The sequence below is a fragment of the Microtus oregoni genome, unplaced genomic scaffold (assembly GCF_018167655.1).
Source record: "Microtus oregoni isolate MIOR12 unplaced genomic scaffold, Mior012 000028F_ref0000031, whole genome shotgun sequence".
Classification (NCBI taxonomy): Eukaryota; Metazoa; Chordata; class Mammalia; order Rodentia; family Cricetidae; genus Microtus; species Microtus oregoni.
Window position 1 is genome coordinate 15475873 of NW_024543087.1, and position 26804 is coordinate 15502676.

At 48.8% G+C, this 26804-nt stretch overlaps 1 protein-coding gene across 1 annotated transcript in view; it reads left to right on the forward strand.

The window, feature by feature from the left end:
* Positions 1-6371: 6371 nt before the first annotated feature.
* Positions 6372-26804, forward strand: part of Bsn (bassoon presynaptic cytomatrix protein) — an 88753-nt gene continuing 68320 nt past the window's right edge. Inside the window, exon 1 of the mRNA XM_041677023.1 lies at positions 6372-6723. Within this exon, the coding sequence (XP_041532957.1) occupies positions 6509-6723 (215 nt within the window). The 5' untranslated portion in view covers positions 6372-6508. The remainder of the gene's footprint in view (positions 6724-26804) is intronic.

Consider the following 26804-nt stretch of genomic DNA (forward strand, 5'->3'; position numbering starts at 1 on the left):
TATGAGAGAGCCAGAGTGTCTGCAGGTATGTCAGTGCATCACATTCATGCAGTACCTGAGGAGGCCAGAAGAGGGCGGAAGATTTCCCCAGGACTGGAGTTAACTGTCTTCTCATTTTTAATTTTTAATTTTGTGATATTTATTTATTTTTTAAATTCACTTTACATTCCAACCCAGGTTCTCCCTCCTCCCCCTCTTCCCGCCCCCTCACATCCCCCATCCACTCCTCCCAACAAGTAAGGATTCCCATGGGGAGTCACATAAATTTGGGGCAGGATCAAGCCCCTCCCCTCTGCGTTAAGCCTGAGCATGACATAGCAGGGTCTCTGTAGTTTGTACTAGTGGTCCTGGGACTCCAAAAGATCCACCTGCCTCTACCTCCTGAGTATTGGGATCAAAGGTGTGGACCACCTTTTTTATTTTATTTATTTATTTATTTGTTTATTTATTTATTATTACTTTTGGTTTCTTGAGACAGGGTGTCTCTGTAGCTTTGGGGCCTGTCCTGGAACTAGCTCTTGTAAACCAGGCTGGCCTCAAACTCACAGAGATCCACCTGCTTCTGCTTCCTGAATGCTGGGATTGAAGGTGTGCGCCACTACCACCCGGCTGGGCCACCTTTTTTTAATTACAATTTTTGTTTTTATAATTTTTTGTTATCTGTATGGTTATGTGTTTGGGCTATGTGTACAGGGGTGCAGGTGTCTGAAAAGGCATTGGATTCCTTGGAGCTAACAAGGGTGAGGGAACCACACATGTCCTCTGGAAGAGCAGTACACGCTTTTAACTGCTGAACCATCTCTCCAGGCCCTCTTTTCCCATTGTGTGTGTGTGTGTGTGTGTGTGTGTGTGTGTGCACGCTCATGCACGTCATGCAGTGTGTGCTTGTGTGGAGGCCTGAGGCTGATGTTAAGAATCATTCTTCCTGGGCTGGAGAGATAGCTCAGTGGTTAAGAGCATTGCCTGCTCTTCCAAAGGTCCTGAGTTCAATTCCCAGCAACCACATGGTGGCTCACAACCATCTGTAAAGAGGTCTGGTGCCCTCTTCTGGCCTTTAGGCATACAGACAGAATATTGTATACATAATAAATAAAAAAAAAAAAAAGAATCATTCTTCCAGGGGGCTGGAGAGATGGCTCAGTGGTTAAGAGCACTGGCTGCTCTTCCAAAGGTCCTGAGTTCAATTCCCAGCAACAGATGGCTCACAACCATCTGTAATGAGATCTGGTGCCCTCTTCTCACCTGCAGACATCCATGCAGACAGAATGCTGTATACATAATTAATAAATAAATCTTTTTATTTATTTATTCTTCCATCCCATCTGTAGAGGCCGGCTCTATCAGTCAAACCCAGAGCTTGACGATATGGATAGTTTTGCTAGCCAGCTTGCTCTAGGAATCCCGTCTCCAGCTTCCAGGCAGGCTGTTGCTCCCACCTGGCATTGCTGTGGGCTGGCGGGATCTGAACTGAGGTCCTCATGCTTCTGTAGTGAGCATCTCAACCCCTGACGTCTCCACAGCCAACACATCCTTGCTTATGCTCATCCACCTCCCTTCTCTTGCCCGCTCTCTTTCCTCTTTGTTTGGGTGTGGCAGTGGGAGATACACATCCTCTGATTTATGTGTGCCTGTGCAGGTTGACAGCAGGTTGTTCTCTACCTTGTTTATTTGAGACACGATCTCTCATGGACCTGGAATAGCTTAGCTAGTCGGCCATAGGGTTCCATGGATCCTTACTCATGGGAGAACAGGTGCGCCACATGCCCAGGTTTACATACTGGGGATCCAAATAGGTTCTTATGCTTGTATGGCAAGCATTTTACTAACTGAGCCTCCCCCTCAGTCCTGTCTCCTAGTCTTGCCTGAAAAGTTTCTTTTTTACCCTATAGACTTGTTTGTTTGTTTTTCAAGACAGGATTTTTCTGTGTAGCACTGGCTGTTCTAGAACTAGCTTTATAGACCAGGCTGACTTCAAACTCACAGAGATCTGCCTGCCTCTGCCTTCCAAGTGCTGGGATTAAAGGTGTGCGACTTTTTTTTTTTAAATGTGTCCGGGTGTTTGCTGGTTGCACCTCCAGTCTCTGCACCTGACCATGTGTGCCAGATGCCTGTGGAGGCCAGAAGATGGTGTCAGATCCCCTGGAAAGAAAGTACAGGTAATTCTGAAGTATCATGTGGGTGCTGGGAATCGAACTTGGGTCACTCTGGAGCAGTGGTTCTCAACTTTTCTAATGCTGCAACTCTTTAACACAGTACCTCATGTTGTGGTGACCCCCAAGCATAAAATTATTTTGTTGCCACTTTGTAACTGTAATTTTGCTGTTGTTATGAATTTTAATGTAAATATTTTTGGAGATAGAAGTTTGCCAAAGTGTGTGTGTTTGGGGGGGGGGGTGTCGCAGCCCATGGGTTGAGAAACACTGCCTGGAAGAACAGTCAGTGCTCTTGACTGCTGAACCATCTCTCCAGCCCCCACTCCTTTGAGACAAGGCAGGTTTTAATTTTTCCTCCCCGCTGCTCCACCTCCACCTTGTAAGATTCAGAATTACAGGCGTGCACCACCACTCTTGCTGTTGCAAGTGTCTCAGGCTGAAGAAGCAAACACATCCATTCTCTTTTGTAGGTAGATTCTCCTGCCATCTGCATTTCCTCCAAAATGTCTGCCGTGTGTTGTAAGCACACCAGAGTAGGAAGAGGGTACATTCCCTAGCGGGGCTTGGAGCCTGGGAAACCATAGAGTCTTCAAGTCCTCGCTGTCCCTGGAGGGGCAGCAGCTGGACCTACAGGGACATGATACCAGATACAGTTGTTCTGTAGTCAAATTTCGTGAGTTCTCCTGCATGAAGAAGACAGCTTACCAATAGTCCTCTGTGGGGAGACACTGAGTGCAATCTCTGTATTCTCCCTGGGTCTTATCGGGTCCGCAGCCTCTGCACAGTCATTTGGGAGTGGAGGTCAGAGATCTTCCTGAGCAGCTTCTAAACCCAGGTTAGAAAGGGCAGAGGAGAGAGATGCTCAGAGCAGCATGGAGAACCAAGCCCAGGGACCAGTCCCTAAGGACCTGCTGAAGGGCGGCCCAGGCAACAGTCAAAATTAGACGAAATAGAAGGAGATAACTCGTGTGGCAGGGAAGAAAAAGGAGAGACTGGGTAAGAGTCCTAGACCACCAGGGACTAGTACTGTCCCTCTGTCAGTCGGTGTCCTTGGATGAATGACAGGAGGAAGTGGGCAGGAAAGTGTGTGCCAAGGAATGCTTCTCACAGGAAGTGGAACTGTTTGGGAGAGGAAGGGTACCGCGAACATACACTCCCAGGTCCTCCTGGGTCCACCGTGCATGCCTTGTCACCAAGGTAGCAAAGACCCTGGAGGTCTACTTAGAGGCAGGAATGCCCCCGAGGAGACTAACTCCCCAGACCTACTGGCTGGGTAGGGCTAATTACTCCCGCAGGAGCTAGGGGTGTGTTGACTTGAATCTGTGGAAAGCCACACTTCTGTAATTTCTACAGAAACAAGGAAACAAACACGCTTTCCCCTCCCACCTGGCCCAGGCCATGTGTTCCAGAGTGCTGAGCACCATAGCCCTTAGCGTTGTCACCAGGAGCAGGTGTCTCCGGCCACAGAGATCCTCCAGACTGAGCCTGTAGGCATTCCTCCACAGTAGGAAGGCTTGGGGCCCTTTCCTCAGATCCCATACCTTTGGCACCTCCCTGCCCACCCTAACTTTGCTCTATTGCCTGTGGCTTGTGGTCTTGGGAGATGCAGGAGTGTATAAAGGTGGAAGGTTATCTGGAGGTGAGGGCAGGGGCCTCCAATTGTCTATCTTTGGAGAATCTGTCATCCGTGTTGGATGTGAAACTTTTCAGGATTTGGCTTCTTTGGGGTCAGATTGCTCTGTAGATGAGTCCAATGAATTCATTGGCGTGCCAAGTTGGACTTTCGTGGAATCATTACTTTTGTCTGTTTTTGGTGTGCTATCTGGGGAGAGTAGATGTTTATGTCTCCCTGTATAAAAGTTCTTGCAGCATCTCACTAGCTGGTGTTTGTAAAGCTAAACTAATCTAGTAAGGGACAAAGTCAGGCCGCAGACCTGCTCGTAGAGCTCGCGTGTCACCAACCCCCCAAATCCAAGACACCACAGGAAAGACAGCAAGTGGCAGCTGTGGTAATATTTTGCTTATGATCTAACAAATAAAACTTGCCTGAAGATCAGAGTGCAGAGCTAGCCACACTAGTTAGTTATAGAGGCCAGGCAATGGTGGCCCACACCTTTAATCCCAGCAGAGACAGAGGCAGACAGATTTCTGTGAGTTCAAGGCCACTCTGGGCTACATAAGATTGAATCAGTCTAAAAGAAAACAGAGCTCACACCTCGGATCCCAACACTAGGCAGGTGGAGACAGGAGTGTTATGGCTGGGCAGAGAGAGGGTTGTAAGGTGGGAGGAAACAGTTCAGAGAATTCAGTCTGAGGTTTTGTAGAGGCAGGATCTTGCCTATTCGGTCTGAGCATTTGGAGAGGTAAGAACTCTAGTGGCTGCTGCCCTGCTTCTCTGGTCTTTCAGTTTTCACTCCTGATAACTGGCTCTGGGTTTTTATTAATAAAACCAATTAGAATTCGTGCAACGTCCAGCATTATCTTTTATGTGCTGGGCTCTCTCTCTCTCTCTCTCTCTCTCTCTCTCTCTTTATTTTTATTTTTTTTGAGACAGGGTTTCTCTGTGTAACAGTCCTAGATGTCCTCTTGTGGACCAGGCTGGCCTTGAACTCACAGAAATCCACCAGCCTCTTCCTCCCAAGTGCTGGAATTAAAGACATGCGCCACCAACACCCGGCTCACAACCTTCTTTATTAGAGGGCCTATTAATATCCTAACTTTGCACACTAGGAAATGGAAGCTGAATGAGTCCCAGGTCCTACCTGGGGTGTGGCCAGTCTGAGATGCTGACCCGTATGGTACCTAATTGTTCACCAGACATGAAACTATCAAATACTCTTGAGTACGGGAGGAAGCACAGCAAGGCGCTCCACAGAGCAGCTCTCCTCCCTCAGCAAGGCCTCCACAGTGAGAGCTCTCCTCCCTCAGCAAGGCCCTCCACAATGAGGGCTCTCCTCCCTCAGCTCCAGATAGGCTTGGGAGTTTGGCCAAAAGAATAGTAAAAAACACCAGGAAGTGGAAGGGCCCTTCTTCCCTGTTCTATCACAGAGTTGGGGAAAAAACAGCTGGGATCCTTGACAGGCCATACCTCCCCTCCTGAACAGACAGCACTTGTCTGTCCACTGATGTTCACCTGGATTATTCCAGGTCAGGTTAGAACTTTGTTTGTTTTTGAGATAGGGTTTCTCTCTGTACCAGTCCTGGCTGTCCTGGAACTCTCTTTGCAGACCAGGCTGGCCTTGAACTCACAGACATCCACCTGCCTCTGCCTCCCGAGTGCTGGGATTAAAGGGATGCACCACCACTGCCTGGCTAAAAACATTATTATTTTGAGACAGGATTTCTTTATGTATGTGGCCTTGGCTGTCTTGGAACATTCTAAGTAGACTAGGCTGGCTCTGAACTCACAGAGATCTGCCTGCCTCTGCTTCCTGGGTGCTGATTAAAGGTATGTGCCACTATGCATGGCTATTATTTTTAATTATGTATATGTGTGTGGGTCTGTGCATATAAGTGCTTGTTTGTTAAGGCTAGAAGCATAGGATCTCTCTGGAAATAAAATTACTCACAGTTGTAAGCCCACTAATATGGGTGCTGGGAACCCTGTATGTCCTCTGCAGGGACTGTATACGCTCTTAACTGCTGAATCATCTCTCTAGACCCTCTTTTTAAAAAAGACATTTTTATTTGTATCTGTGTATGGGTGGGGGTAGGGTGGGGGTAGGGTGGGTGTGGAGATCAGAGGTCAGCATTTGGAAGTTGGTTCTCTCCTTCAACAAGTGGGTCCCTAACTCACAGCGTGAGACTTCAGAAAGTACCTTTACCCACTTGAACCCTCTGGCCGGCTTTTAAAACGGTTTGGTGTAGGCTGGCCTCAAATTCACACTCTGTCGCTGAGGATGACCTTGATTTTCCTACCTCTACCTTCCAAGGACTGGCATTATATGCGTAGGCCATCACTCCTGGCTCTTAGGTAGGTTCTAAAGTCTGGTGAACCTCCAAAGAGGTCCAGTAGAATCCGACCGCCTGCCTACTCTAGCCCGGTTTCATTCAGCACACGCCGGCCGCGTTGGCCGCGAAGGGCGCATGCGCGGGTTCGAGGCCGTTTTCCCGGCGACCCCGCGGCTGGTGCGTGGACACGAGTCTTCGTGGGCAGGCGTGAGCGCGCCCAAGGGGGGGAGGCGTGTGCAGGGCAGGGTCGCGTGCGCGCCACGCGCATGCGCAGCATCAGGCGGCGGTGCGAGCCGAGCTGGGAGATGGCGGCAGCAGCGGTGGAGCGGAGAGTGTGAGCGCCGCCCGGGAGCCTCTGGCCCGGGCGCAGTGCGACCCCGACCCCGCCCGCCTGTTTGCCCACCATGGGCAATGAGGCCAGCCTGGAGGGCGGCGCGGGTGAAGGGCCGCTGCCGCCCGGAGGCTCTGGTCCGGGTCCGGGCCCCGGAGCAGGGCAGCCGCCTTCAGCACTAGCAGGCGGCGGACAGCTCCCCGCAGCTGGAGTCGCGCGAGCGGCTGGACCCCTGGCCTCTGGTCTCGGTCCGGTCCCTGGCCCCGGCCCCGGTCCTGGCCCGGGCAGGTAAGAGAGAGGGTCTGGGTACCTGGGGGGCAGGGAACTGTGGTCCGAGTCTGGGGCCGGGGCCTGGAATCCCACGATAGAGTGGACAGCCAGTTCGGGTCGGCCTGCTAGATTGGCGTGAGCTGGGTGGTCCCGGGGCGGAGGGGGGGGGCAACCCTAGGTTTCCAGCTGCCCCGCCTTGACAGGACAGGATGGTGAGTACAGGGTTAGTCAGGGCCTGCAGACTGTGACTTCGTCACAGTCCCCCAATTTTCTTCCCCCTAGCGCAGGGGCCCAACAGCTCAGGAGGGGCTTATGTAACCTTAGCCTGGTCCCTCTGCATAGGGGAGCAATGGGATGGAAGACATTCTCCCTGTCTGCCAGTGTCTGCATATGTCCATTGTGTTAGGTCGAGGAAAGAGCACAATGGGAGTGGCTGTCAGGGAAGATAAGTGTCACTGCTAGGAATAGGAAGAGATGGGAATTGTTGAACCATGAACTTGGTTCTTTGCTTTCCTTAAACATTTCGTGGCTGTCACTGTCGTTGGGGGAAGGAAACTTGTCCACTGGATACTATGAGGCTCAGTAAGACCCACTATCAGTGCTTTCATCAAGGGTTCGCGAACGCCTTCAGGTGGAGCACAAACGCTATTGAGTTGCCTAGCACCAGATACGAACCCGTGGCTTAAGGATTTAGATCAACACTGCCAAGCAGCGGGAGAGCTGGAACCCACAGAGTGGTTTAAATGGAATAGATCTGGTCAGATATTTCAAGACCAGCTTGTTTTAGATGTTTGCCAACCCAGATTCTGCATAAGACAAGTTGCATTGGCTGCAGAGGCTGTGAGTGCTAACCTGTGACAAGAGATGACAGGGTGAAATGGAAGGCATCATTTTCACACCAGTTGGGCCTGGGGAGTAGCACACTCCTTAGGGGCGGTGCTTCCGTCTCCATACGAAGCTGCCAATATATGTTGCTTTGCCTTCCCCAGAACACAAAATCTCCAAGTAGAGTTTTTTGCTTTTTCAGATGCCCAGCCATGTCCCTCCTGGTTTTTTTTTTTCCTCAGAAGTCATTCCTTAGACGACTCACAGCGATGAAGCTGTTAGCAGCCCGAAACCTGCCTCAAACAAGCCAGCCTGTGAACACACCTTTTAGAGGCGGAATTTGCCCATTTTACATTTGCTATTACACTAATGCAGCTGAGTAGCACACGGCTCTTAGCGCTGCAAACACTGTCCATCTTGCTGCGTGTTGCGCTGCTGTTTGGGCTTTAGCCTGAGACAGAAGCTCACCATGCTTCAGTCCTCTCCCTCCAAGGAAAGCTACAGAGAGTGGAAAAACCCCTTGTTGCTGAGAGCTCTAAGTGGGGAATTTACCGTCTTTCTTCCCTTAGCCAAACTGGCTGTTCCACGCTAGTTGTTTATCAGAGGTTGCAGAGACAAGCACATGGAATTCTGGAAGGACCTGGCAGCTTAGAGGGACAGGAAGGAGGCTGCTGTGTCCTGCCCATACTCCTCAGTGGTCCGTTTCTGTTCTACCTATAACTCCTGCTACCGGGCAGACCTGTCCACTGCCACATGTGCAGAAACCATGGGCTCGCTGGATTTGGCAATTACAACACATCTTGCCAACTGGGCACAGGGCTCACACACAGGTCCTTCAGCTTTCAGGCTCGTGAGGTGAGCCGGTGGCTTGTCACCAACGCTCAAGACGGAAGACCCTTAGGGGCAGCTCTTCCTGCTGCTGCTCAGTTTAGCACAGCATCTCAGCTAAGCAGGCAACTGCATTGTCAGTCTCTCCTTCAGGCTCGGAATGGCTTCTGCTTCTCACCAGTGCATCTCAGGTACTCGATACCGAATTTAGCATGTTCCGTCTGAGATGCTGATGAGAACAGATTGGCCCATCAGAGGAGACAAAGCCCGTGCATGCGCCTCTAGGCACCCAGCGAAGAGCATTACATGTGTATTTGTAGCGGTCAGAAACCTTATAGTATTGGGAGGGGGTCAAAAGAAGGTGCGATTAAATTTCTAACCCCATAGGGGAACTGAGGCTCCTAGGGAGTGGAATCCTGGATCTTTCCTTTTGCCATGTCACCTCCTGTCAGCTCAAGCTGAATTCGTCTTCTCATCCTCATGCTGAGCTGACTTGGACTCTGTGAGGGGGTGGCTTCAGCATTCAAGGCTGAAGAGCATCAGTGCTGCCACACCCATAGCGCTCTCTCAGCCTGGGGGGTGGTGGGGCTTCAAGCACTGGCGCGCTCCATAAGGAACGGTTTTCTGTTCCTGGTCTCGGGTTCATTACATATGGTTATTTCAGCTCTGCTATCCCCAAAGCATGACAGGTTAGGAGAAAGCTGATCTCTGTCTCAGACACTGCTTTCCTAACTGTGTGGCCTGGTAGGGGCTATCTATTAGAGGAAGGGGCACCATTCATTCATTCATTCACTCGCTCACTCATTTATAGAGATGTATCAGTGTACAGCAAAGCACAGGATGATGGGATTTTACCTGTACACCTATCCCTGACATACCACCAGATTAAGACCAGCCCTTGTAAGTACCTAACAAAGTACCTTTGGGAAAAAAATGCCCAAAGGAGCTGGGAGGTAGCACAGTGGCAGAGGGCTTACCCAGCACCTATGAGGCCTTGGATTCAAGCCCCGGTGCTGAAAAATCCTGTTTATTGGGTACTAGAGCAATGGCTCAACAGTTAAAGAGCACTGACTGCCCTTCTATAGCGTTCCAATTTTAGTATATGTGCTGCCAAAGCAAACACTGACTGCTCTTCTGTTGACCTGAGTTCCATCCCTAGCACTCACATGTTGGCTCACAACCATCCATAACTCCAGTTCTAGGGGATCTGACTCTCCTGGCCTCCACAGATACCAGACACACGTGGTGTACAGACATACATGCAAGCAAAACACCCATACACATAAAAATGAAACTTATGAAGATTATACAAAGCAGGGATGGAGAGATGGTGCAGTGGTTAAGAGTTTGCTATCATGAGGACCGGAGTATGGATCCTAGCACACGCACAAGATGGGCATCTCACACAAACCCACAGCCCCAGTGCTGAGGGGTGCGGGCAGAGACAGCAGGAATCTCACACAAACCACAGCCCCGGTGTTGAGGGGTGCGGGCAGAGACAGGAGGAATCTCTAAGACCTGCCTGCTTCCCTCTTTGGGGTCTTCCTATGTGGACATAGGTGTGTACACCCCTCCCCAACTGTGCACATAGACTCAGACACATATTCACACACAGTAGATAAATAGATCTAAGAGATTACTTTAAAATTGCACCAAGGGCCCACATAGACCAGTGGCAGCCTGGCTTCTCCTCGGCTGTTAAGGACCTGTGAATGTTTTCTCATTTACTGATCTCCCATAGGTTAGGGAAGGGATCTTAGCCATCAACAGCAACATGAAAGGCATGGGAGAAAAAAAATATGGTACTTCCCTACCTTCTAGCACTTAGTCTGGTTAGTCAGGTATCTCTTGAAGAACCGAACCATGGATGATCTCTCAGAGAAAAGGGACAGTCTCATGTCTGGGAGGTGCCACACCGGCAGTGTGTATAGAGGGATAGTCAAGTAGGAACACGAAGGGCAGAGAGAGAGCGAGAAAGGGAAAGAGGAATGTGGTCTGCATTGGTAGAGACAGCAGAGAAAGAGACCGAATGCAAGACTAGGAGAGAGACGGGGTAAATTCAGGTGAGACATCTCTCTCTAAATGCCCGACAAAATCCATAATTCCCTTTTAGCTCATATGCCGTGGAGAATCTTGAGCCAAAGACAGCTGGGCACAGAAAACCTGGTTGTTGGCTGGATGGGCGTGAGTGCTCAAAATGGATTCGTTAGGCATGGTGTCTGACTGTCCAGGTGTACTGTGTTAGGTAATAGTCACGAACTAGTCCAATCTACAGTGAACTAGTGTATACAGATAAAGAGGGCACAATTGCCAGGTTTGGAAACAATGGTCATTTTGTCATTTAGAGGCCTACCTGGCTCCAGCGGCTGAGTTTTTGGGAGTGGGGGTATGTATTAAAGTAACCTTCCTTTAGAATAGTGACATTGCCAGTTTTACTCAAGGGGCAATCATTTTGACGTTTCTTGCCAGGGAAAAAGGGGCAACGTTGATAATATTGTTCCCAGCATTGGTGGGACAGGTAAGACAGCGTAGGGTTTTCTGTCTTGTTTGGATTTTGGAGACAGAGTCTTACTCTCTTGCCTGAGCTGGCCTGGAATTCACTACATGACCCAGTGTGGCCTTGATTTAGGATGCTCTGCTCACTTCAGCTTTCCATGAGCAGAGACTCCAGATGTGAGTGGCCATGTCTGGCTGTGGATTTAAAATATGTGTTTTTTTTTTTTGTTTGTTTGTTTTTTTTAGTTTTTCGAGACAGGGTTTCTCTGTAGCTTTGGAGCCTGTCCTGGCACTAACTCTTGTAGACCAGGCTGGCCTCGAACTCACAGAGATCCGCCTGCCTCTGCCTCCCGAGTGCTGGGATTAAAGGCGTGCGCCACCACCGCCCGGCTAAAATGTGTTTTTCTACAGGCGTGAGTGGTCATGTCTGGCTGTAGGTTTAAAAATGTTTTTTCTAGTGGAGAAATTAGAAGAGAGGCTATTTAAACAAACAAGATTACCATGGAAAGTTTCAAGCATATAATAATAGAGGGAATAGTCTAATGAAATTCTGTGCTATAGCCGTAGCTATAGCTGTTACCAACTCATAGCCAGGCAAGTTTCATTTACCCCTCGCCCTTCCTCCTGAAACAAATTCCAGACATTCCAACATCCCATCATCAGTATTCCAGTGTATACTTCCAAGCTGCCAAGAAACAAGAGCTTTGTACAAATGTAACCATAGTGCAGTCTTCATATCTAAATATATATTTCCTTCCTTCCAGAGAGGGTTTGCCAGGGATCAAACCCAAGGCCTCCTGAATGCTAGGCAACAACATGTTCTTTAAAAAAAGGATTTATTTTTAATTATGTGCATTTCTGTGTGTCTCTGTGTGGGTATGCACCTGAGAGCAAGTGACCACAGAAGCCAAAAATATTGACTCTCCCTTGAGCTGGATATACATAGTTTGAGCCACTGAAGATGGGTGCTGAGAGCTGAACCTGAGTCCTCCACAAGAGGAGAACATAATGTTAACTGCTGAACTGCCTCTCTAGCGCCCCAACAACTTGTTCTTTTGTTTTTTGAGACTTGGTTTCTCTGTGTAGCTGGCCTCAAACTCAGAGAGACCTGCCTCTACCTCCCAAGTGCTGGGATTAAAGGTGTGCACCATCACTTGGAATCTCTTCTTCTTCTTCTTCTTCTTCTTCTTCTTCTTCTTCTTCTTCTTCTTCTTCCTCTTCCTCTTCCTCTTCCTCTTCCTCCCCTCCTCCCCTCCCCTCCTCCTCCTCTTCTTCTTCTTCTTCTTCTTTTTTTTTGTTTTTTTCAAGACAGGATTTCTCTGTGTATCTCTGGTTGTCCTGGAACTCGCTTTGTAGACCAGGCTGCTGTCCAACAATTTGTTCTTAATCTCCTGGAAAATTTGGATGTGGTTCTGTTTTCTGATTGTCTTATAGATTTTGATAATTAGTTTGTTCAAATTGTGGTGTATATGAAAAATCTAGTCTCTTTAATGCCCTGTTTCTCACTTTGTTCATTTTGTAATTTATGTATTGCAGATCCGAGTCTCTTATTCTGTGGGACTATTTCATTGCATTCTTGTGGTGTCATAAAAGGCATATCTTGGCCAGTGTTTTTCTGAAAATTGGTTATGATACTTAGAACCTATTCAGATTGACATTTCCTCATCATCATTGGTAGTGATTATTGTCGTGCTGGAGTTCAAGCCCAGGGACTCATACATTCATATAAATGCTGTACCGCTGAAGTGTATGTCACAAGCCCACATTTCATTCATTTTGTTATTTTTGAGACCAAGGCTTGCTATGTGGTTTAAGTTGATCTTAAATTCATTTTGTATAGCCCAGGGTGGTTTCAAACTCTCAATCCTCCTGCCTCAGTCTTCTAAGTGCTAAGATGACAGGCATGTGCCACCATGCTCTGCTGAAATTCTACCTTTAGAAGAAGGGATAAGGAGGAAGTTGCTAAAAATAGAGCCTGGCTTTGGACTAATTTGGGAGCCAAAGAACAGTGTAGCAGGTCACATTCTCTTTTTTCTCTGAAGTTCTGAGTGTAAGAAGCCAAAGCTTCCAGTCTTGCCCCTTTGACCCAACTCATGCGAGCTGTCTGTAGATTTGGAGCCTTCAGGAAATAAATCCTTCTCATCTCACCATTCTGGCATGTCCAAATGGGAACCTTTCCTCTTGTTAGGAGTGGGGACAGGGTGAGCTGCTCAAGAGGCAGAGTCTGTCCCAGAGCCTATGGACCTGTCCTGTTAAACTCTATATTCGCTTGGCAGTGGTGGCACGTGCTTTTAATCCCAGCACTCAGGAGGCAGAGATGGGCGGATCTCTGTGAGTTCAAGACCAGCCTAGTCTACAAGAGCAAGTTCCAGGACAGCCAGGGCTGTTACACAGAGAAACCCCGTCTCAAAAAACCAAAAACCAAATCAACCAACCAACCAAACAAACAAAAACCAGAAAAGAAAAAAATCTGCTGTATTAGGTCTAACTATGGTTATTGGATGACTGCCTCATCACGGACACTCTGCTCAGTGTTTTGTTTCTCCCTCGACCTGCCAGGCTGTGAAGAGTCTGCAGGCCCCATCTGTCCTGGCCCTCCTTGTCCTTCCTGCCTGGGAACTGTTCTTAAACACTGAAATGGTGGCCGAGGCCTGTATGCTGCAACAGGGGCTGAGTCCCACTTTCTGATATGAACTGTGGGGACTCCTGCCTCAGTCCGCCTCAGAGCAGGAGCCTGTCATGCTGGTACGAACAATGCGTTCATAGACTGGCCCAAGCTCGTTTCTTACAGGACTATCTACCATCCCCATTTCTACCACGGAGGTGGAGGGATGTGGGGGGGGGTGGCTATGGGTGGAACCCAGGACTGTGACTCTCTGTGGTAGGGCAGCTGGAGTTCTGACTTCCTGCCCTCTGTGCTTCCCTCCTTACAGACTGGGCCTCTAGTGGGTGGGTGTCTACTGGTCATGGTCATTCTCTTTTTTTTTTTTTTGTAGTTATTGTTTATTTTTTATGGTTCTGTGAATTAAACCCAGGGCTTTGTGCATGCTAGGCTAAGCTGGTGCTGCTCCCACTCTCCCCAGTCCTGACCCACGCCGTTCTCCTTGCCTGGTTAACTTACACGCAGGCTCGGATCTGCCATGCCTTCCCTCAGCTCTGCTGTACCAGGGCCCAGTCAACAGCGTTACGTTATGATCTTTGCTCTCATGGGCACCCCAGGTTCTAAAGAGAGCTTTGATCTAGAAGAGATTCTTTATCTGCTGTTCCTTATTTCTTTCTAACAAGAAAATCCCTTGGAGGCATATTGGAAACCTTTAGGCCCTTTTAAGGATCAAGTCCAGAAGTGCCTGCTGAAGCCTGGCTGCCCCTGAGTAGGAGGCTCTGCTAGCAGAGTTCAAGGTGATGAATGTGAGATGAATATACGTGTGTTTTCTGGGACTTGGTCTCTTTTACACACACACACACACACACACACACAAACACACACACACACACAATTTATTTAGCTTTATTTGATCATTGGTACAAAGGTGTCAGATCCCCTGGAACTGGAGTTACAGACAGTTGTGAGCTGCCATGTGGGTGCTGGGAATTGAACCTGGGGCCTCTGGAAGAACAACCCGTTTTCTTAATCACTGAGCTGTCTCTCCAGCCCCTAGAGACTTGGTCTCAAATATAGAGAAGATCAAAGAGCTTGTCCAGGAGCTCATGAGAAGATAACCCTGCTCTTTCCTCCCTGGGAGTGTCCCTGGCCTTCCAGTGAGCTAGGGCTGGCCAGTGACACTGGCTTAGGGAGGAGAACGGCCTTCACATGATGCTGAATAACCAACCACTTAGACATGACGCGGTCATTTGGAAAAGAGGGAAGGTAAGGACATTTCTCAATTGTTACATTGATATATTGCTGTGGGGGGGCAGGTAGCAAGGCACTACCTACACTTAAGTGTGTGTGTATGTGTGTGTGTAAGAGAGAGAGACAGACATACAGACAGAGACAGAGAGAAGATCATATTCCGTGCATGTATTTAGACAATAGAGGAAAGCTCATGTGTTAGACCTTACCTGCAACTTTGAGGCAGGGTTTCTCTTTCTCTTGAATTTCTTTATTATTTTATTTTATGTATATGGGTGTTTGCAACATGTGGATGTTTGGTGCCCACCATGGCCAGAAGAGGACATCGGCCTCTGGAACTGGAGTTACAGATGGTTGTGAGCTGTGATGTGTGTTTTAAGAATTGAACCCTGGTCCTCTGGAAGAGCAGCCAGTGCTCTTAACTGTAGAACAATCACTCTTGTCTTCCACACCCTTTTATTTTATGTTTTGAGACAGGGTTTCTATATAGCTCTGGGAATCCTGGAACTCATTCTGTAGACCAGGCTGGCCTCGAACTCAGAGATCTGCCTGCCTCTGCCTTCTGAGTGCTGGAATTAAAGGTGTGCACCACTGCGCCTATCTCGCTATTCCCTTTTAGGATATTTTACTTTCAATTGTGTGTGCACGTGTCTGTATGAGGGTTTATGAATGTCAGTGCCTGTGGAGGCAAGGGGCACCAGGTACCCTGGAGCTGCAGTTACAGACAGTGTGAGCCACCTAACATGGGAGCTGAAAATCAAAACCTCTGGAAAAGCAGGAAGTGGTCTACACCACTGAGCCATCCCTCCTGCCCCAGGCAGGGCCTCTTGTTCCTGGCGTTCTATGCCGGTCTAGCTCCTGTCTGACTGCAGGACCGCTGTAGTTACAGATGTCTGCCATCACATCTGCTTTTTATGTTGGTTCTTGGTGTTCAAACAGAGGTCTTCACGCTTGTGTGGCAAGCACTTTGCTTACTGAGCCTAAAATTTTTTAGGGGTAGGGTGGGTAGAGAGAGATACCTCAGGTAGCCCAAGATGACCTTGAACTTGTGACCCTCCTCTTTTCTTCCTCCTCCCAAGTGTGCTGGGGTTATAGGCATACCATTACACTGGACTTTTAAACTAACAGTATTCGTTATATACCACATGATGCTTTAAATATGTAAAATTAATTAATACATTTATTCTCTCACATATTTATTTTCTTGTGGTGAAAAATAGTTGAAATCTATTCAGTGATTTTTCAAGAATATAATATTGTTATTAACTATAGTTATGATGATATACACAGTAGTTCTTTTGAATTTATTCTTCTTATTTAACTTGAGGTTGGTATTTGACCAAAGTCTCCGCACTCTCCTTTTCTGTGCTTGTGGTGTTTGGAAACTCTTGTGGGGACTTTTGCAGTGGAATAGAAAGGTTTTTATTCTCTTAAAATTTATTACTTATTTTGATGCTGATAATTAAACCCAGAGCCTCACCCTAGGCAAGTGCTGGACCGCTGAGCTAAATCCTTAGTCCAGAAGATGTCTTGTTCTTTTTGAGGCAGGTCTCACATAGCTCAGGATAGCCTCAGGTTTCCTCTGTAGCTGAGGATAATTTCGAACTTGTGGTTTTCCTGCCTCTGTTTCTGCAGTGCTAAGATTATAGGCATGAGTTGCCACGCCCATTTCCTCAGTGCTAAAATTACAGGCATGAGTTGCCATGCCCCGTTTCTGCAGTGCTAAGATTACAGGCATGTGTTGCCATGCCCCGTTTCTGCAGTACTAAGATTACATGCATGTGTTGCCACACCCCGTTTCCTCAGAGCTAAGATTACAGGCATGTGTTGCCACACCCCGTTTCTGCAGTGCCAAGATTACAGGCATGTGTTGCCACACCCCATTTCTGCAGTGCTGGGAACTGACTCAGAGCTCCATGCCTGCCTTCTGAGCTACATATCCAGTTCAGCATTGCTCATTTGTTTGTTTTTGTCAGGGTCTCACTGTGTAGCCCAGATTGGTTTTTAAATCTTCTTGCCTCAGCCTTCCTAGTGTGGATCATAAGCGCCATGTCTGGTGTAGAGGGTTGTAGAGGGAACCATTTGTTGAGCCTATCTTTGGGTGAACCAAGAGAATAAAGGAAGGAGACTAGAACTAATGGGCTCCATCCTCCATGGGCTGTGGTCTGGGAAAGACAGAAGCATCTGTCTAGATCTTGACTCTCTTTCCTCTTCCTTCTCCTTGTCCTTCTTGTCTCTGCTTCTCTTCGTCGCACAGAGGTAGGATAATCAAGCGCACAGTTAGAAGGGATTGTATTATTCCATATCCTAAAATAGTAGAACATATATTTGTATAGTGTTTTACAGCTTACAAAACACATTCAAAACATTAGCTTATTCTGTTGGGAGCTCCAAAGGCCTAAGATGAGCGATTCAGAACAGCCAGCTAGCAGACGTTAGCAAACCCAAATGCCTCGCACTGAGCACAGCTGGAGAGCCCTGTCATTTCCCTGCCTCCTGCTCAGACAAGATGGAAAATTTAGCAAGAGGATGGGGAGGGCTGTGCGGAGGCAAAAGGATCAGGAAGTAGGACATTTGGATAAAGGACAGTGTGGGATGAGAAGTTGTGGGCATCCTGAATGAAGATCAGAAATCCAGGTTTTGATCATTTGATGTTGCCCCAGAGTCCGCACTGAGTCTACATACCAGGTGGATCTTTAGGGCACTCTTGTTTTATTTTTGAGTTTCTAGGGATCATGCTAGCTAAGCACCCTACCACTGAACCACTCGTACGGCCCTAACTTTTCAGTTTTATTGTTTTTGAACTGAAGGGTTTAACTAGATAATCTCCAAAGCCCCATTAGCCTTTGACATTTGGTTTCTATGAGATAAACGAAAAGGAAGGATGTTGCTTTCCTCTGTTCTTCAGTCCCATGAGAATAGAAATCAAGGTCATAAACTGGCCATGGTGGCCCATACCTGTAATCCCAGCATTCAGGAGGCGGAGATAGGAGGTCACCCTGGGTTCCAGGCTAGCATGTGTTACATAGAATATCAGCCTGGGATACAGAATGAGACCCCGTCTCAAATAAAACAAGATCACAAATAAAAAGCACGTGTATCTTTCAGGGGAGCTGGTTGCAGCTGTAAGTAGAGGATGGCTCATTTACTGTGTCCGGTGACTTCCTAGAATGGACAAGATAAGTCGAGACTGCAGCCAGAGAAGGCTCACTGACACCTTTCCTCCAGGTGGCTGCTTGAATGGCCACTGGCCTTCCTGCAATGGTTTAGCCAGCCCTGCAGGCTCACTGTTCCTTGCTGTGTCCCCTCATCTCCCGAGTTCTTGTTCCACCCACTGCAGGTGCTCTAATGGCCAGTGTGCCTAAGATTGCCATGGAGCTGGGTTGGGCAAAGCTTGTGTGTGGTGAAGGCAGCGCAAGGGAAAGGTTAGCTCAGAAGAGGTTGCTTTTACCTACTCCACCCAGGCAGCTGGACAGCTGGGTCGACTCTCTCATTTCAGAGGGAAGAGCTGCCCCAGGGCTGTGCGGGCTCAGACCAGACCCCCTCAGTGTCAAGGTCCAGTATGTGAGGGTGATCCCTTTAGAAGTATGGTTTAGCTTTAACAGATAATGTGTTTGCTCTGTCTCTATTTTAGTTTGAACATCTAAGCCACCCCTAATGGATGCTATAATGGCTGCTGTCATCTCCCCAGGCAGAGCTCTGCTTTGATATGGAAGTTGAAGTGTTCAGCAGCCTTTGGTCTTTCTCAGCAGATTCCACCTTTGGGAAACTCTTGTTTTCCATTATTTGAACTGGATTTCCTCATGCTTCCTGTCAGCTGGTCCTCTACTCACAGGCCTTGCAGGCGTCCACTGTGAGCCTCCATCTGCCATATTCTCAGTCAGTCTGCCCTTCTCTGGTCTTGACATCTCAGCTCCTTTGACTGTAGTGGACTCAGGGATAGTTGCCTACCTCTGCTGTCCTGCCCAAGGCTCTTAGTACTCTGAGGACAGGGAAGCTCAGAGAACAGGGTCCAGTGCTTAGCAAGACACATAGGTTATGAGTGACAGTCTGAGGGATAAGAATCTTCACTCATGCAGCAAAAAGCATCTTCCTCTGCCTTTCTGAGATCTCTGTGGCAGCCACTCCAAGCTCTCCAGCCTTATGGTGTTCTCTGTGTGAAGGCCGAGTGTCCTCCATCTTGGATATATGCAACCCAGGTGTGCATCTGTGGGAGCCTGCCAGGACCCTGCCATGTTTTTCCGGTGTACACCTGGAGGTTCCTTTAACCTAGTGAGATTTTTGGTTCCCCTGGAGAGAGGGGGTGATAACTAAGGAGTATGCTTGTTTCAGAGAGCCCAGCCATCCCCCTTTCCCATCCCCTACATCTGACCTTGACTGGCCAGTGTTAAGAGTTTCACGACCAAGGCCTTGCTAGCTAACGTTAGGAGATCTTGCAGCTGAGGAGAGCAGGAGAGTCAAAGTAAAATTAGAGAGGCCAGCACCCCTTTTACCCTGGCCACAGCCCCTGTGCACTGCAGCAGAATCTCTGTGCAGGCCTGGTTGTCTCCTGACAGCCTTTCCTTAGCTACACTAAGTAGCCTTAGGCTCTGTCAGTCCGTGTTCCCAGGAGCAGCAGGTGCCCTACAGACAGAATTCCTAAACATACATAGGAGAAAATGTTGTACAGTGAGGGTCTGGGAAAGTGGCTCAGTTGGAAAAGGGCTTTCTGCTAAGCATGAGGATCTGCTCCTGCTCCTCCTCCCTCCATCCCCCAGCGCTGGACTCACAGGTGTGTGCTTGCATGCTCAGCTATCTCTTCTCTTCAACTAAAACAGCAAAACAGCAGATAAAACTCACGTTAAGATCTTGAGATACTGTCACTGCTATATACTGACTTTATTCTAATATATATCTATGTATGAATATAGGTAGAGCGTAGAATATGTATGTGTGTATGTGTGCATTTATTTTAAAGTAATAACATAGCTATTTTTTTTACTAGCAATAATACTAGTGAATGTAACTTAAGATTTCCTGTAGTGTATTTTGTCTTTAGGTTATATCTTTCCAGAGATATTTAGGTTCATGTTTTAGAGTAATTAGAAATTATTCTTCCCTGTGTGGTCATGCCATTAGTAAGATCTAAAATTAAGCTTTTTTATTCTAGTTGGTTTTTAATTTGTGAAGATTGTTTTTTGATCAGATATCTGTTTTCACCATATTATTGCACAATTAATCAGCCAAACTTCAGTGGCTTCAAACAAAAGTTCTTTAAAACCTTCTCACTTGTACATCTGCAAGCTGGGCAGCATTTACTGATCCAGACTGGACTCCAGGCTGCAGCTGGCTCCAGCTCTGTGTAGTGTGTGCCTCATCTTTCCTGGACAGCAGGCTAGCTGGCGGTTCTCACAGTAAGGATGATGGGCACACACTGCACAAGCACATTTTAAGCCTCTGGCTCTCTCACTGTGGTGACTTGAATAAACATGGCCCTCATAGGCTCATAGATTTGAATGCTTAGTCACCAAGGAGTGGCACTATTTGAAAGGATTAGAAGGATTAGGAGGTGTGGCCTTGTTGGATGAAGTGTGTCCCAGGGGATGGATCAGGATGAAGCTCTCAGCTCCTGCCATACCCCCTGCCCTGATGATAATGGACTAAGCCTCAGGAACTGTAAGCTAGCCCAGTTAAATGCTCTATTGTCTAAGTGTTGATCATGGTGTCTCTTCATAGCCGTAGAGCAGTGATTGACACTCCTGTGCTTTCCATTAGGCAACACAATTCGTGGGCAAGCCCAGTGTGGTATTTGTAGTTACCTGTAGCTGTGCCACCAGGGGCCTCATAATTTGGTGATGGAAAACAAGCATTGTTTTGGGTACAGACTCTGTAATACAGGGGTTCAGGAAGGGCACATTGGGCGTGGCTTATTTCTGCTCTTTCTTTTCTTCCCTCTGTGGTAAGAAGCAGTTTTTTTTAGCATCTCCATGGTGTCCCCACTTCCCTTCCTTTTCTTCTTCTCTCTTTTCTTTTTTCTACTGGCTTTTTGAGACAGGGTTTCTTTGTCTAACAGTGCTGGCTGTCCCAGAACACACTCTGTTGACCCAGCTGGCCTTGAACTCAGAGATCCACCTGCTTCTGCCGCCAGAGTGCTGGGATTAAAGGTGTGAGCCACCACCTCTGGCCCCACTTCCCTTCTTGAGACAAAGTCTCAGTAGCCCTGACTGGCCTGGAACCTAGAGATCCACTCTGCTCTCTGCCTTGCAGAGATTAAAGGTGTTGTACGTGGAGAGAGGTGGGCAGAGAGTGAGAGGAAGGACAGGGTCTAAGTTTAGGAGTTTGCTCTTTGGCCAGTTGTGCTTGTTTCTCTTGGTGCTGAAGAGCAAGCCTGGGGAAGTGCCCTGGAAGGCTGGAAGCCTGGAAGTACCCCTCCAGCTGGGTTGTGTCCAGGTGAGGTGACCGAGTGCCCTGGAAGCCATGCCTCCTGCTGGGGTGTGTCCTGGTGAGTTAGAGCTGGCTTCAATGCTGGCGTTCCAAGGGGAGAGAGTAGAGTGCATTCAATTGAACAAACACTGGTCTTAGCAATTGAAACATAAGAACTCAGCACAAGGCCTGGCGTAACGTGACGACTGATAACTAAAGCCAGGTTTCATGTACAGGACCGAGACTGGCAAGATGAACACCATAGTCGCGCTCACTTGGTTTCTAGAGCACGTGTGAATTAAACCTGATTGAGGCTGTGCCCGGCCTCTGGGAGCACTTCTACAGCAGCGGGCCGGTACCTAATGGGCTCAGAGCGCCCAGTGAGGACCATCCTTCCTGTGCCCACGCGTAGCCGCTAAGGCGGTGTTTAGAGTTCATTAAACAGTTAAGTTGAAAGGCCTGTTGGGTCTCAAAGGCTCTCAGAATATGCAGCTGGTCAGAGCTGAAGCACAGGCCACCAGGGCCACCAATGACAGCGCTGCACGCTGCATGAGAGAGCAATCTTGTGACTCTGTAGTCGGTTCCTCCTCACGGGACCCCGTGAAGCCCCACTGAGGGTTTCGGCCTCCAGCTGGAGTGCAAGTGCATGAGACAGGCTCTTCTCGGCAGAACGGGGTCGGGGAGAAGGCTGCTGCTACTCTGAAGCTGTGCCTGCTCATGGGCAACGTGGGTATAGATGCTACCACTTGCCCGGGATGTGGATTGCTCTTAGGGCTCAGAAGCCAGTGAGCTGGAATAGGCATCTGTTCTTGCTCTCCTCCTGTGCTGAAGGCACTTCTGTAAATGACGGTGCTGAGTTGCTGATTGCCTGATGTCTGAGATACACCACCCACAGTGCAGTCAGAGGGCTTTCCTGTTAGGGCACTTTAGGGAGTTGTGATGTAGGCTGAACCAATGGGGGAGAGGCAGGAAGGAGCAGACCGACCCAGGCAGCTTGCTCTCAGCGTTCCCAGCAGACCAGGCCTGCCACACTGCTTACCCCGCCCCAGTTACTTTGTTAGGGTGCTCGTTGGAGACCACATGGCCCCTGCGTGAGCTGCTGCTTTGGTCTACCTGGCCATTTTGCTGTATTCTTTTTTTGCCCGAGCAGGGGAAATACCCAGACTGAAGGGGAGTCAGCATAAGCCTCCCTAGGACTCCAGGGACAGATGTCAGAGACCCACATTCCTAAATGGTAAGCCCCCCAAACCTCTGTACTCCTGAGTGTTGAGTAAGGAGAGCAAAAATGCTCCTTGTAGGGACATTGGGGTGACACCTTCTCCTCCAGTGTGAAGACCCTGGTTCAGTGCAGTCTGGGCCTGCTTGGTGGCACCTGAAATGGAAGCTTCCCTTTGGATAAACATCCCACATTTTCTGCACTTCTGTGAAAACAGCCTCAGGGACTATGAGGCCTGTGAAATGGAAGGGCACTAACCCCAAGAGTGACAAGGGCTGAGCCTGCCTGCAAGGTTTGCAGGGAACACAGGCCTCAGCCCTGCTCCTTCACTTTCCTGCTCTGTCGTCTGGTGTTGTCATAGGAAAGCACAAATACCTAGGTAGACATGCACTGCTTTGAGTGTGTGTGTTCACAAGCGTGTGTGTGCACGAGTGTGTGTGTACGAGTGTGTGCACGAGTGTGTTTGTGTATAGTGGGGCATGTGCACATGGAGGCCGAAAGTCAACCTTGGGTGCTGTTTCTCAGGTCCACATTGTTTGGATCAGTCTCTCACTGGGAACTAGGACTCCTGATTAAGCTGGACTGGCTGGCCACTGAGTCACAGGGCTCCTCTTGTCCCTCCCGCCCTGGACAGCAGCACTTTCCAGATCACCTGCCTCCCAGGCCCAACACGTACATCCTAAAAAGCAATAGTTCTACTAGGTAGGAGCCAAGGGACCTTATTTACGTGCTTGCGTGTCTGGCTGACAGTATCAGGTTTACTGAGTCCTGAGTAGCAGTGGCCGTATCCAGACACCCCCCTGCTAGTCCATGCTTAGTGGGCCACCCATACCAGTTTGGGGTAAGGAAGCAGTGTTTAGGGTCTGGAAGAGATAGAGCGCCCATTGCATCTCTGATGCTGTCCCTGCCCATGTGCGGGTCCCTAGCTGACCAGAGGGAAGCAGGAGCCATCTTCTTGGTGGCCTTGTAGTATAAGACCCCAGGGTACATCTGGTGGCGCACGCCTTTAATCCCAGCACTCGAGAGGCAGAGGCAGGCAGATCTCTGTGAGTTCGAGACCAGCCTGGTCTACATAGCTAGTTCCAGGACAGGCTCCAAAGCCACAGAGAAATCCTGTCTCAAAAAACCAAAAAAAAAAAAAAAAAAAAGACCCCAGGGCAGAAGAAAAGAGCCAGCCCTCCCGGCTGGTGTATGGGGGCGACTACTCTGGCAGCCCACTTAATCTGGGCCAGGCTCCAGAGGCCCCAGGGCCTGGGTGTGAATAGGGGTAGAATTCATGCCATCCTTTCTTGCTCCACCTGCCATGGAGACAGGGTATGCCTCTGCTCCTCAGGCAAATGTCATTATGCCCTGAACAGTCTGAGTGCATGGCCTTCAGGAGTGAAGACTATGACCATGTGAATGAGACGACCGTTTCCCTGTGAGGGATTCCGATGGTATGTGCTAGGGCTCAGACCCCTCTGACACACCCGCTGTCTGTAAAGCCCGTTGGGGTTTTGTGCATCTTGTCCAACTCTCATTCCCTTCTAGCACTGCTTGCTCTGCCTGCATGAGTTCCCGGGTCTCAGTCCTCCACCGTGTCTTCCTCCCTCTCATAAGGTCCCTGTCTGAGCATCCGTACAAGCTGTGCCGCATGCTGATGGCCCCTGAATTTTGTAGCATGGGTCCTCAAAGACCAGTGGATGGTTCCACCTGGATGCCCCCAGGCATGGGCCATGCAGAGAACCCTCACTTGTCACCCTCTCACCCTTTCATGAAAACAGCCGTCTCCCACAGGATCTCTTTTCTTGGGAAATTTGAATCTCTGTGCAGCACAATTACTGACATGAAGACTTTGTCATGGTTGTGCTGGCTGTTTTTGAGACTGGGTAGCTCAGGCTGGTTTTGAACTAGCAATCCGCTTGCCATAGGCTTTTGAACACTGGGATTATAAAAGTTTACCACCATGCCAGGGAAGTCCCTTTGAGGCTAGGAACATAATTTTGTTTGATGCCCATACGAGGTCTTTTTTCTTTTTTTTTCTTTTTTTTTTCTTTTGGCACAGAGCCTTTTTCTAATCTTGAGCTGCCCTTGGCCCAAGGTCAGTGTGAGTACTGAGTCGGGTGTGGTTGGATCAAAGAACGCTTCTAGTGGGAAATGTCTTGGCAACAAGATGGCAAGAGCAGATCTTTTGGAACCGAGGGGTGGTTTGCAGCAAGGAATGGGAACCTAGAAATCCTCTCCCAGTGTTTGATCGCCTCTAGTTTGACCTTCCCGGTCTCTGCTCGTCCGCTGAACTCAGCTGTTATGGATTAGAGCTGACCCTGTAAACCAAGTGTGGTGGGCCATGCCTTTAATCCCACCACTCAGGAGGCAGAGGCAGGTGGATCTCTGAGTTCGAGGCCAGCCTGGTCTACATAGAATTGACTCTGTAGGATTTATCCTAGCCTCTGCTTTTCTTGTAGTTTAGGCTAGCCTTGAACTTGCTGTACAGCTGGAGAAAAACTCTCTTCCTCCACCTTCCAAGTACTGGCATCATAGGCATGAGCCATAACACCTAGTTTGAGGTTCACTTATGCAGGTCAGGCTAGTCTTTTTTTTTTTAATATTTATTTATTCATTATGTATGCAATATTCTGTCTGTGTCTATGCCTGCAGGCCAGAAGAGGGCACCAGACCCCATCACAGATGGTTGTGAGCCACCATGTGGTTGCTGAGAATTGAACTCAGGACCTTTGGTAGAGTAGGCCATGCTCTGCTTCCCCAGGGCTGGAATTTGTGCGCCACCAGCCCCAGCCCTGGGCTGCTTTTTTTTTTTTTTTTTTTTTTTTTTTGCTAGACCCTTTCCCATTACCAGGATCAACTTTCTCTCTTTGTGGTCTCATATCCATCAGGTCATGTGCAGAAGAAAGGTGGAGGCCAGCAGGTAGGTGGCTTCTGCCAGGGCCTCCCTTGGCAACCACTCACAGTCATTCAGATTGGAGGAGGGACCCGGGCTCATGGAAAGTTGCTCCTCCTTTTCTTCCTAGCCCCTGGTCAACACTTGGATTGTAATGGTAAGGAATGCTAATGCAGCCAGTGCTCAGAGTTCAGGGCCCAGTGAAGAGAATGGTTTTAGTCACTCAGAATCAAAAATGCTGGTTAAAGAATAGGACCAGGAATCATGACGTCTAGTGTCCCAGGAAGTGACGCTGATGTGGGCATTTGAGTGTATTATACAAGTCTGGGGGTGAGCAGCAAAGTGGAGTGGCAAGTGGGCTGGGCCGTGTAGGAAAGAGGAACCACACACCAAGTCCCCTGAGGCTCATGCCTCAGAAGCAGGAGGCTCCTTTTCAATGGGAGATGGATCAGAAGCTTGTGTGGGAATAAAGGAGCACAGTCTGTAAATATACACATAGCCTATTTCTAGTCAGGACATCTTGCTGGAATTGCTGGGGCTGCTTGTGCAGATGGTCTGCTCCTTGTGCCCACCCCCCAGACTTCCCTCTGGGCTCCAACATTAGCCCTATCCACTCCTGACTTTGGGCTGTTGGTCTAGCTTGCTGCCCCTGCTACTGTGAAGGTCATAGGAACCGGGAATGGTTAAGATGTGTTTTCTGGTGAGTGGTTTAGCTTCTGATGCTTTCCTAGGAAAGGGGGGCCTTGTCTGGGGTGATTGCTAACCTGGCGTTGGTCCACCACTTTCCCCCATTAATCAAAGAGTTTGCTGTACACTCTCAGATCAACTGCAGGGTCCCTGTGCTGGAAAGGGTGTGAAAGTACCCTTTACAGGGGATTGCTCTCCACTACCGTGTAAAGCCCATGTGCGGACACAGGCCTCCTATCCCAACACTAGAGAGGAGGAGGCAGGAGGATTAGAAGTTACCCTTGACTAAATAGAAAGCTGGATGCCAGTCTGGGCTACATGAGACCCTGTCTCAAAGCAACAACATCAAAACCCAAAGAAATAAAATAGCCAAGAAAAAAGGATCCACAAAAAACCCTAAGGACTTCCATTTGAAACCTCTTCTTAGTGTTTGCTTTTGAGGTATCAGGACTCAAGACCAGAGTCCTCTGGCTCAGCTCCCACTCCACACTGCATTGCTGCTCCCCACCTTTTGTAGCCTCTTGACTAGCATACATCTTGGGGACCCTGGTATCCAGAGGAGCTAGAGAATCCCAGCTTCAAGCTGGCAGAATGGCTTAATAAAGGTCCTTGGCACGCCAGCCTGGTACACAAAGGTGGAAGAAATGGAGCAACACCATAAAGTAATCTACACGCACACACGCCTACACGCACACACGCCTACACGCACACACGCCTACACGCACACACGCCTACACGCACACACGCCTACACGCACACACGCCTACACGCACACACCTACATGCACACACGCCTACACGCACACACGCCTACACGCACACACGCCTAAACGCACACACGCCTACACGCACACACGCCTACACGCACACACGCCAACATGCACACACACCTACACGCACACACGCCTACACGCA